General features: G+C 40.0%; 1 protein-coding gene across 6 annotated transcripts in view; it reads right to left on the bottom strand.

Annotated features, from left to right (window-relative positions):
- The window catches only part of SLC35F4 (solute carrier family 35 member F4), a 148,651-nt gene that overhangs the window by 36,426 nt on the left and 99,975 nt on the right, over nt 1-12,250 (bottom strand). For 2 of the 6 annotated variants that reach the window (XM_018562370.1, XM_018562365.1), the window contains exon 2: nt 7,280-7,453. The exons of 2 other annotated variants lie outside the window; for them this stretch is intronic. In XM_018562370.1, the coding sequence (XP_018417872.1) occupies nt 7,280-7,453 (174 nt within the window). Of the gene's footprint in view, nt 1-7,273; nt 7,454-12,250 lie in introns of all 6 variants that reach the window. 2 more of the 6 variants (XM_018562352.1, XM_018562361.1) reach the window with 1 other exon arrangement.

Genomic DNA, 12,250 nt, shown 5'->3' on the forward strand with positions numbered 1-12,250 from the left:
GTGTGTTGCGGGGGGGGGGTGGATTGGGCATTGGGCCAACTGGTTTCTAAACTTCTAGACCCAGACACTGGCATCGCACCTCCTAGTGGCAGCATCAGAGGCAGGAGCAGTGGAAGAGCGCGGGCAAGTTGTATGAGGGGTTCCTTGGAGGCCCTTTACAAAGATATAGAAGGGGCAAGGTAACAGTTCAATCGTTCAAAAAGCATTTGGACGATTTCTTTAGAGACCGCAACATACGGGGGTACAGGTACACTTAAGAAGAAGATGGCACATGGACCCATCCACACTCATACACATGTAGTTTCACATGCATACACGCTATAGGTTGGACTTGATGGACCCTTGTCTTTTTTAAACCTCAAATACTATGTAACTATGTAAGAGTGTCTTTTAAATGCAAGGCTATAAAAATATTTTTAAGCTGAATTCAAGATACTGCATGTGAAGCAGTGATCAAAGAAAAAAGCAGGAAAGTCATGTCAAATATAATATTCTTATAAAAGCAATAAAAGCTTAAAATCTGTACGTACTGAAAATACAGAGAAGCCCGCTACTGAGTGAACAACAAACAACTCATATGTACTCACACGGGGGCAAAGTACTCGATAACTAAATAAAGTTTTCATGACTGTAAATGGTGATTTCTCTTTGTTGTACTGATAACCTGGCTCTTCCCCTCCACCTGTGATATACATTTTGGATCCATTCTTCAATTGATTTTTAATGCATTGTTACTAAATATTGGCCTTCTATTTACATATGTCTCACTCTTTTTTACTTCAAACTGTAATCATGTTCCTTGATTAGCCATCTGATATCACCAGTGGGGGCTGATTGCTACTCAGCAGCTTAAAGAAGTAGATATAGACATTATGTGGTATGCCGGATTATGAACAGGCAAAGCTGCGATATGTGTATAGTTATAAGCAGGTGTCACTGTACCTGGGACTCTTTATGGGTCAAGAAGAACAGTCATGTGCAGTGAAGTCTTACACAATAAATGTTTGACGCTCTCATCCCTTCTACACTCCTAAAACAAAATCCTGCTATGCCAAGATATAGAGCAACAGTATAATGTTTAAAAATGTTGTACATGTTATCATTATAAGGTAGTTAATGAATCAGTTGACTCTGTCTTCTCCCACCATCAAGTGATCGATGTCTGTGTTCTTACAATTTGTTCTACAACACTGAGATCTTGGGGGTGATTTACTAACCTAAACACACACACACACACCAGGTGTGTGTGATTTTCACACAGCAAAACCTATTTATCAACCAAAAAGTCTCTAAAAGCATATTTCCACTAATGCCATATATGGAAAAATCATGCACATGATGCATATATAATGCTGCTTCACAGTTTAGACAAAAATGGTTAGCTCATGCATTTACATTCCTTGCATTCATCAACGCAAGCAACACAACGTAGAGCTAATTTACCCAACATCACCTTGGAATTCATTCAGGGCTTTGCACAACACACCTGCTGGGTGTGTACACATTACAAAGGTGTTTAGATTCCACCCATAGATCATACTGGGAGGAAACACACTGCAGAGGTGTATACACATTCGTGGTGTGTTTATAAGGTTAGTAAATCAACCCCCTTATGTCACATGTTGCAGAAAAAGAAAGCAATAAGATATTTATTATTTTTAAGAAATGATCTCCCTATACCAGAAACAGGAGGAAAAAAATGCAAAAATATGTAATCAAAATGCAAGTATAATTTCCTATTGTAGGTTGGAAAATGAAAGCTAACTTCTGATTAGCTGTTAGATACAAAAGCTGCACATTTTCTTGCCTGTGTTCTGTATAGAAGCTAAGCTAAATGGACTATTCCAGAAACATTTTGCAGTGCAGCACATAAAGGGTAATTTAAAACAATGCCTGCTAAAACAGACATAACACAAGCATGTCTTGTGTTTTGTGTACCTGTGTCATATCACGCAGCTAAAGGGTCACACAGTGAGAAACCAGAGTGAATCATAAAATGTGATAAGTTTTAACTCAACATAAACAGTGGAAGTGTTTCATTATAAGGTAACGGCCAATTCCAATGTCTCCATCCAGCAGATGCCCTTCTGAGGTCCGATACCACTGACGGCAATCGTGTCCCTTTGTTATAATCCTTCTTGTTCTCAGTCTGAGTCTGTTTGCATTATGCTCAGTCAGCTACATTAAAGAAGGCAAGCTCATTCAAATGTGTCAGTTTGATAACTATTGCAAAGCTGAGGATGGGAAAAACAATCTTTTGAAAATTGGCAACTTGATCTGGATGAAAGAGACACTGAAGGTTGAGCTGATTAGCCGGTACAACTTGGTCATGGTGTTTGTATTGCTTATTTGCGGTAGTCTTCTGAGAGTTTAGTCTCTTCATTTCGCCATTCTTCTGTAAGGTGGCTCGATTTTGCCTTGCTATCATGTTTTTGTTTGTTAGGTGTTTTCTGCTTTACTGCGATAATATGGAGCATCTTGATAGTTGGCAGGTAAAGATGGCAATTCCAGCAGTATTCAAGGCTTCACATTATCACTCACCCTAATGGTTTGAATTCTCACTCTCCAATCTTGTGTATGTTAATCTTGTAAGGCTACAAGGTGAGTAGAATCATGTCATGTCCAGAACACAAACTGCATTTCTTTATTTTATCTTCAATATGTATATGATGCCAGCATATTCTGCATCTCTTTAAATGAAGCACAGGACCACTTATGTCAGTCTCTGCCCCAGAGGAGCTTATAGTCTTATGTCCCTACCTCGTTTATGCAGAAACACACACTTTAGGGTCAGAAGGAAGATGACTGAGATATCAGTACATCTTTAGAATTAAATATTACAAACCCTACATAAAAGGGTGTGTGTATCCAAAGTGCATGCAGATAGCAACCCTTGTGGGAACTGAAGCTAAGACAGTGCTACTGCAAGGCAAAAGTATTATTTGCTATATGTCCCTAATTGCGCTGATTTGCCTTTCTCTTGAACACTGTGTCAGATAGGACCTCATAAAGCAATCCTGTATTGAAAGAAATACTTAGGTTGCTGTGCTGAATCTATATAAAGTTGCTAGATGTCTGGCTGCCATACCTATCTTGTATCTTCAATACCTGCTGTGTAGCTGACCTGGAGGAAACATGAAGATCAGAAGCTTTGACTTATTGGAGCCATTGGATCAGTTTTAGAGCCAGGCAACTTTTTTAGAAGTGTCAGCCTTCAAATTGCTCCAATTACAGGCTTCCTTTAAAATGCTACATCTTTTAATCCTTTCAAATTTTATAGTGTGCCAACAGGGCGAAGGGATCCTAATGCAAGACTGTACAGTCATCCAACCACAAGCCTGGGTTCAGTTTTCAGGACAACAATCTACACAGCCTCTCACTACATGATGTCTCAGTCTTTTTACCACCGCCACATTATTGTACAAAGAAAGATAAGGCCACAAAGCTTTATTGTTTTTACAGTTTAAAGATACTGAAAATGACAACTGTTGTAATTTTAACCACTGTGTTACTTACAAAAAAAGTTTAACTCTTAAACAAATTCTTATTAAACTTTGAATTGCACTTAAGATACCTGATTCTGGATAGTAAGGATAAATCTTCTTGTAGGGTTGTTCAAATTTCTATAGGTTGACCTAAAAGTCAGAATACCTAATAAACTGTCAGCTTAAGATCTGCTATTTTATTGGCTGCCTGGAAACTTTACCCTGTCTTAGTAGCACCTCTATACCACATATCAAGTTTGCCCCGACAGCAAATTTGCCCACGTAATGGGTGGTGTAAATTCTTGATGGCCACATAAAGATGCAAAGTCTTTACTGCCTTAAGGTGGCCCAATGGCAAGGGTTCTCCAGTAGGCAATTATTCTGAAACCAAGATTAGAAAAGACACAATTACTCTTCAGCAGAAGTGAGTAATATAAATGAGAAATCTAGCCCCCTTGAAGTACTGAGGTTCTATTTATTAGCTGCAGCCTGCACATACTCTTTTTACTGATAATTAAATACATTCAGAATTCCTAGATTCCTTTGCAGTATTTTTTATCTCGGCGAAACATAAAACTGAATTGGAAAGTACCCTAGAGAAACCTGCTTGCAGAGCTGCCTGCTTTTACTTTATAGCTGAAGATATTTCAGAGATGTAAAGTATAAATCCCTGAGCAGGCCTATCTGCCTCTCTGACGATGTCCAGCAGCAACAAGAGTTGATTTGCCGCCCCCACAAATGAGAACGTGTCTTGGGTTGGCCTATCATGGATGGTCCAGCCTAGACTTGCTTCTTTGACATCTTCCAGAAGGGTTGCACTGTCCAATAATATTTGTAGGACATTTTTTGGTTAGCTGTCTAGCTTCAGCTAGTTTTGTTTTAATAAATCAGCCCAATTCATGCCAGCCTTAACACATTAGGGCTTATGAACCATGGGAAAAAAATGAGAGTTGCTGAATCTAGCAAACCCATTAAGTTTTTTTCTATAATTTAAAAGATAAATCTTGATAGGTTTTTAGAATGTACGATTCAATTTTCTCCTTCTTTTCTGTGCTCAAGATAGCTATGTACTTTTAGACCCCTAATCGGCATGTTTTATTGTGCCATAGTTGGCTAAGTATCTTCATTGCTTAAGTTCAAGTAATGTAAAGCCGGGTTGTAGGCAAACTGCTAAATAGACAGCTAAAACACATCTACAAGCTATACGTGCTATATCTGCCCAAGGATTTGTATTTCTGTCATCCGTTTTTCTATTGTAGTTAGGTAACACTTACAGGTCTTGTCCCTTCCCCCGCCTGTAACTAGGCTGTGAAAGAAGAATAAATGCTGATGAGCTTATTTCTCTGTAACTCTACTCTCTCCTCCTGTCAGTGTGTTTCTTGTTAGCACATGAGCACAGAATCATAACTGACTAGCTCCTTGTTTTTCTCCTCCCTCATCCAGTCTGAACTCCTATGTGCAGGAGATATATGGAGGACACAGCAGGGAGGTGAAAAACTCTACTGCTTGCATGTGTTGGTCCCTCACCAGCTTGATGAGTGAGATTTTGCTCTGTCACCAGCAACTTGCCTACTGCAACATTTTCTTTAGGGAGGGAGCTACACCCCACTGATCCAGCCATCCAGGGAGCAATACATACAAGCAGGCGAGTGTTCTCCCTGCAGATTTTAACAATTCTGTTGCTGCCAAGTTTGTGTGACATGGGCCCTACACTGCTTGCATTTAAATATATCCACATAGAGCTATATCATTAAATAGAACTGAATCCATTTCTGTCTTTTATATCTGTTTGTTCAGCTTTAAACAATGATAGGTAGTGATTACCGGCATCTAGCCTCAGAGCGATTATAATGCAAATTGTGAGCTTTCCTAATTACTGTACAAGCGGGAATGCCAACCAAACCAGACTACAAGGCAATCATTCTAAACAGGTCCAAGATGCACCATCCATTGGGAGTGTGGTCAACCAACTAAATTCTGAAGGCAGCATACATCATCAAGCACTCATCGACCTGGACATTAATGACTGAGGGGTTTTCTTATTCAAGTGAAAATTATAATTTTGATTATAAATTCTATTAAAAATGCATTCTACATAAATAAAATGTTCAGAGTACTGCCTCTTTACCTGCATACAAACATGTAAGAAGGTTCAAGTACACTGAACCCTGCAGCGGGTATGTCAATAAAGTTAGTACCAAGTGTCAAATGCAAATTAATAGAGAAATAGAATGCCAAGAACGCTGGTGTGCAAGTCCCAAGAGAAGCAGAAGAGAAGATATTTTACCTTTTTGAATACAAAATACTAAGTACTGTTCTGGTTAAGATTTTTGAACTCAGTGAAGCTGTGTGATTTATAAATTTAATAATGCTTTAAAGAGTGCAACAGTGAGTCATTTTAAACATAAAAGTAACTCAGCAAATATGCCAATTGTGAGGAGGAGAATTCTCGAAACAGTGACAGTCCATAAACTTAGATTGCTTTATTATAACGTAGCAATACAAACCAATCACAAATTAGAGTGAATATGTCTTGCTCCCAGTTTTCAGCACTTGAAAAGTGTTAATATAGCAAAACATTAAATTTGGTCAAGAAAGAGTTCCTTCTCTCATTGTCTAAGAGAACAAAAAATGTGGATAGAAGCGCTACTACCATAAGTAATTGGATTTATGCACAAGTGAAAAACTTACCAAAAAATAATAGCTGATGCGATACTTTTTGGTAAGTTTTTCACTTGTGCATAAATCCAATTACTTATGGTAGTATCGCTTCTATCCCCATTTTTTGTTCTCTTTGACAAACGTCGGACACCCTGGTCCGCACTCCAAGAAGCTGCACACCTAGCGTAAAAAATCCACACCCAATCACCCTCACCCTCGTGGTAGCGCTGCATCAGGGGACTGCAATCCCAATTCTTCATTCTCTCATTGTCTGCATGGCTAAGTGCTGCTGTGATACAGATAAAGCATCCTGTGAAGTCTGCTCAAAAACCAGCACTTCTAGATGTATCAATCTCCTGGTCCTTTTGTGAGTGGTTCCCGCTGCCAATCCCTACGCCACTACAGGAGACAGTAGTAACGTATGGATTGTTGGGAGGAACCACATCACAAGGTGGGACACTAGAATATCGACACTTCTGAGTTTGTCAGTTTCTGAGCAGACTTTATATATGGATTCTTCTGTGCCAGAGCAGTGTTCAGCAGCATGGGTATCTGGAAATGTAAGTATTTGCTCTCTATTTTTTACAGCCATCTCTTTTTGGACAAGTTTATTTTAGAGACAGAATCACTTTAAAATCTCTGCTACCCTAATTGAGTCACTTCTTCAAATCATGAATGCTAACGCAAAGCAAGGTATACTACTCTTCCAGGATCCCTTAGCAATCATCATGTGATCTCTGCAGAACAGAGGGCTAGGATTTAGCCATTGCCTCTGATTGGCCAATCATCCCTTTCAGCAAAGATCATGTGGCCAATGTCTAGGCTGCTGCAGTATCTTGGATGAGCAAATGTCTGCAGTGGAGGTGTTTAATGCTATAATTTACCTTTAATCACTTAAGGGGAGGGTAGCAGGGGTTGTTTTTGCAGGTGTGCTTCAAAGCTTTGCTAAAATGTATTCAATTCTAGATTAGTTCTTATATTTTTAATTTCTGATTGTGTCATCATGCCATGAAAATGTTGAGTCTGACAGATAGCAATATAAAAGTTGCAGGCAATAATAATACGTTCCATAAGAATCAAATACGAGAATGTCCAGTTTAGAATGCTAGTACTATTATAAGCCATACCTGAACTACTTTCATTTCTGTTGGATTTGCTTGACTGGGAACTTCTACTATCCATCTCAAAAATTGGAGAGGAAGAGTCTTCAGTTGATGACATATGGAAGAGCTTCTTTCTTGTGCTACTGCATGAGTTTGAGTATGTCATTCCGGAGTGACATCGAGAAACAGAAGAATGCGTGGTATCTGAGAAGAAAGAGTCGGAATGAATTTGGCCCAGCAGATTATGAACATCCTTCATAAATGTGACAATTATAAAGTCTCCTATAAACATCATCTTGAAAATATCGACCCCACCAAGTAGGCTAAATATTTCTCTGGCATCTTGTTTAGTTCACTCTACTGAAAAAAAATGTCACTGGATACGTGGACTGATATCACTTTCTTTTTTCCAAAAAGTTGAAAAACAACAACTGGGCCAATGCAAAGTCTGAAGAACCTGAAGGTCATCAGTATGGTCTTATTTTTGAGTCCAAAGCTTGACACATGTTTTTTAGAACCAGGTGAAGTGTGGTCTTCTTAGGACTGATGCCATGCAAGATAGGTAGACATCCAATTGCCATAACACAAAACAGGATTCCATGTTTCCATTTCATCCAGTAAAATCCATGCCAAAAAGGCCACTATTAGCAAGGACTGCAGCTAGATATGTTTACTGCACATTAAAGCCAAGTGCTGACTCTTCATAATCTTCTTTCTTCAAGCCTCATACTGTGACTGAAATGGTACAAGTAACCTTTGTTCTGAAGAAATTGTTTTAAAGTCAGGAACAATAAGGTGTTTGCTATAGCCACCATGCTTCCATGGCACCTGCAGAAGTACTTTCTTAGCCGTAACTGGTTCGCTTATAAAAATAAAGAATTACCTGGATACACCACAAAAAAAACTAGACATCTGTTTCTCTTAATTTAAAATGTTGACACCTGTGTTTATTTATCGCTAATCACGCATAAAACAAATTACATTGCCCTCTATAAGACCACGCAGGATCTGGAAGGCATTTAGTGTCTACTGGCCTAAAATCACAGCAATCATTACCCCCCAAAATAGCCAAAATGTCCATTAACACTGAATATACTAAAAATGTTGGACTGCAGAAGCCCTAAGAAGTGGTTCAACAATGAAATGGGCTTCACTACTACTGAGCCGTCCTCTATATGCAGCTATCTGGATTAGACTGTTCTCAGCCTGATTTGGAGTGCTGTACCTGGATCGTAATAAATCAATTTTTACTAGCCTTCTTCTCTTTGCAAAATTTGTTCTTCAAGTGACTTCAGTCAAGATTTCTCACTGATTACTACTTGAGCACTCTACGCTCCAGTGGTCGAAGGTCCACTGAGGTCATCAAGTACAATGCAGAGTCCATAGCCCTGCATTATACTCGAGGACACCAAGGGACAGTCCACAAGCTTGAGCATGGAGATGAGGAGAGCACCAAATGGGGTTGTGAGGATCAGGTAAGCTACCCTAGACCTAAACAAGCAGTTAGCCCTTGTAGTGGGGTGGTAGTCCCACCACCAGGTGGAGTTTTGTTTTTTCCCCAGAGATAGGATTAAACATTTTTTCATCTTACACTCAGTCTCAGTTACCTTGCTGGGTGGCAATTCTTTTTCTAAAGACTGCAGAAAACTGTCTCTTTAAATATTCACATTGATCCTTAATATTGGTGGAAGTGTCACCCTTTACTGCTAGGTATGATTATCTAAATGTAATTAAATCTCTTTATTAATAATCATCCTGCCTGTCAGACAAAATAAAAATAAAGTAATCTTAAACATAGCAGCAAAACGAATTATCCCACAAATGATGTCATTAGTATGCACCGAAAGCTGTAAAATTAATTCATAGTTGCAGTTTCTGTACCTTGACATTGAGAAGCTGTACAAAAATGTGCTGTGCATTCAAAATCTCTGCTGGTAATCTACCATATGAGCGACTGTAATGCCCTACAAGGATACTTTTGAAATTGAAAGCGGGAGTGTGGAGCCAGAGAGGAGATTATTACGGTCTTGGGTTTGTGGTCTTTTTTAGGCTAGGTTCAGATCTGAGCTATACCCGAAACTCACATCCTGGGACCGCGCAATCGTGTTCGTATGCACACATCTTTTTTTGCGACACACTACTTTTTTTAGCCGCAATCAGGTTCAATTGAACAGGCAGATTTGCGGCGGGAATCCGTGTGATCCGACTTGCACGACAAGGGTGCCATTAGAAAATAATGGCACTAGCAGCACTATCGGCTGTGGAGTGGAGTTTCGTGCACGATTGCCACGCGGTCACGGATCGCGCAGGTGTGAATCTAGCCTCAATGTCAATACTGACCAGTAACACTGTGCCCTTCTGTTTCTTAAAGCAGCAACCTCACCCCTGGTGCTAGGTTGAGTATTCCATATTCCATTCAATACTGCTTGTATTCAGAAAATACATTTAATGATGTATTAACGGTCACAGAGCTCCGGTACTTTGTGTCTTTTATATGTTCCTAGAAAACACTTTATTGCACCTTACCAGTCCATGGTGGCTGCATTACTATATTTTTGCAAGTGCCTGCAGTGACATCCATAACTTTGTTGTTATGGCAAATACCTGGCTGTTCTGACAGGCAAAGCTTGGATGCTATTGGGTAGTAATGGACCTTGCCGCTACTTCCAACATGTTCCTATTGGTGCGTCAGTATGATGACCTGTGACTACAGGGCTATGGAAGCTGCTGCAAGTTCCTGCACTTTATACCTATATCTTTAAAGCGATAAGAAAGTCAATATGTTTTTAAGCCATTTCATAAGCTGATTATATCACTTACAATGGATGCCCCTCCTTGAAACTTTAACATTTTAGTTTCCTACAGAATCGGTAGGTCTCTTGAGCACTGACCCTGATATCCTGTTTTAGGGTGGCTCCTTTCCCCTGCAGGGTCCTATGGAACCACCCTTGTGTGTGCTAGTAAGCTGTGTGTGTCTACACAAACACACAAATAGAAAGATGGACACCGGCACTCCAAGGCAAATCCAGTACATCTATTTATTCACATACATGTTGCATAGTCAAGCACTCAGTACAACGTTTCGGGGGCTATGATCATCACTTTTTTGCCCAATGAAGGGGATCCTGTGAGAGCTGAGAGAGTTGGAGCTATTTGGAAACATGATGACTGTAAGTGTTTGGGCAAAAATGTAAAGAAATACTTTGCTGGACAATACATATTTATTTGATCTGGAGTTGTTATTGAAAAAAAATTGAGAGTTTAATACTACTTTAACCTCCTTGGCGGTATTCGCGAGTGTAGCTCGGATTACTTCTCCATACCCTGAGCTACACTCGGGAATATCCCATAGTATTTACTTACCTTGTCCCTCGAGCCGCGCGGGGTCCTCCGGCTGGCACCAGCATCTGTCTTTCGGGTTCCATCCCTTGCGAGTGTACTGTTTGCACGGGGGCGGAACCGGCAGGAGATTAAAAAAAAAAAACCCGGAATAAACGAAAAAATAAAATAGCAAAAAAAATCTGAAAAAAAATTGTGCCGAAAAAATAACGAAACTGAAAAGAATCATACCGCCACCAGGGAAGTTAAACAACCCACAGTGTGTATGTGAGTGTACCTTACTACATTGGTGGACAAATGAATATAGAATTTAGGAAACAGTCTGTCCAATCCAGGAGGCGGCAGGATATTTTTTAGTAGCCAACTCCATTGATAACGACTAGTTCCTAGGCAAAAATGAGCAGTTAACCCTTTCAGTGTGAGGGTAGCCCCACTGCAAGGGTTAATTTTTAGATTTCTTTAACTTTCAGCTTTGAGTGGAGTGCGCCTTTAAGAGAGAGATTTCAGCTGTCCGGTAGTCTGACATACTCTGAGTATGATGATGGCAGATCTCTTCTAGGCACTGGCAGCAAAGCCTGACTGAGTTGTAAAAATTCATCGGATTCACTATTGTTCTCTGGAAACAGAGCACAGCAGAAGCTGGCCATAGACATGAGAGAACAGTTGGATGGCATAGTCGACGTCTTCTAGACAGGAACGATTTAGTCACATGAGTGCTCCTGTTCATGGCATTAGGAGAGGGAAGGGAGCCACAACAAGCAGACAACCCTGGCAGCAGGGAAAACATTAATCAAAAAAGGTTTTTCAAATCTACATGGACTAAACAAAACAGGCTGTTGGGTGCCCTATAGAAGCATGATGGTCGCCTTATCCAGGCAAAAGGGCTGAACTAGTGGACTGCCATCTAATGTCTATAGGGCCCATTCACACTTAAAGTGACATTAAACTTTCTTCCTCCCAAGTCACAGAAAAAGTCGATTTAACTCTTGGCGCTAAAGATTACCATCACATGGTAAAGATTACCATCACACAATCCTCCAGGAGTAGTCTTTCTTGTAAGTATCTACAGCTTTTGGAGAGGCTGCTCGTCAAAGAGACTCTGGGGTTCTCATCAGATACATAGAAGACAAAAGCAACCAAGTGCCACCTCCTTGTGTGAAATCTTTTTTTATTTGAATAATAAAAACGGTTGTAAAAATTCACAATTATAAAATTTCAGTCGCGCTTGTCAATAAGAGACCGCAAGATCAGTGTCTAAGGAAAGTCGGAGCGGAACATTCCTTAGATACTGATCTTGTGGTCTCTTATTGACAAGCGTGACTGAAATTTTATAATTGTGAGTATATATAACAGTTTTTATTATTCAAATAAAAAAAGATTTCACACAAGGAGGTGGCGCTTTGTTGCTTTTGTCTTCTATCTTTCTTTCCTCCCAATGCTGCTGTAAGCACTTACCTTATTTGATGTCTCTTGATGAGATAATCTTCTTCATTCCACTCATTTCCGACAGTCCCTCCAGCACTGATGCCGGTCTCTGATCCAGCGCAGACTCCTTGTGTCCACTGTCATTGTGTTTTCTCTCTTTACTGCGCATGCGCCCGCACACTTCCTCCTTCACAGTTGTTCAGGAGGCGGACGTTGCCACTACTTACTGTGCTACTT

The sequence above is a fragment of the Nanorana parkeri genome, unplaced genomic scaffold, assembly GCF_000935625.1.
Source record: "Nanorana parkeri isolate BGI_ZX_2015 unplaced genomic scaffold, ASM93562v1 scaffold20, whole genome shotgun sequence".
NCBI lineage: Eukaryota > Metazoa > Chordata > Amphibia > Anura > Dicroglossidae > Nanorana > Nanorana parkeri.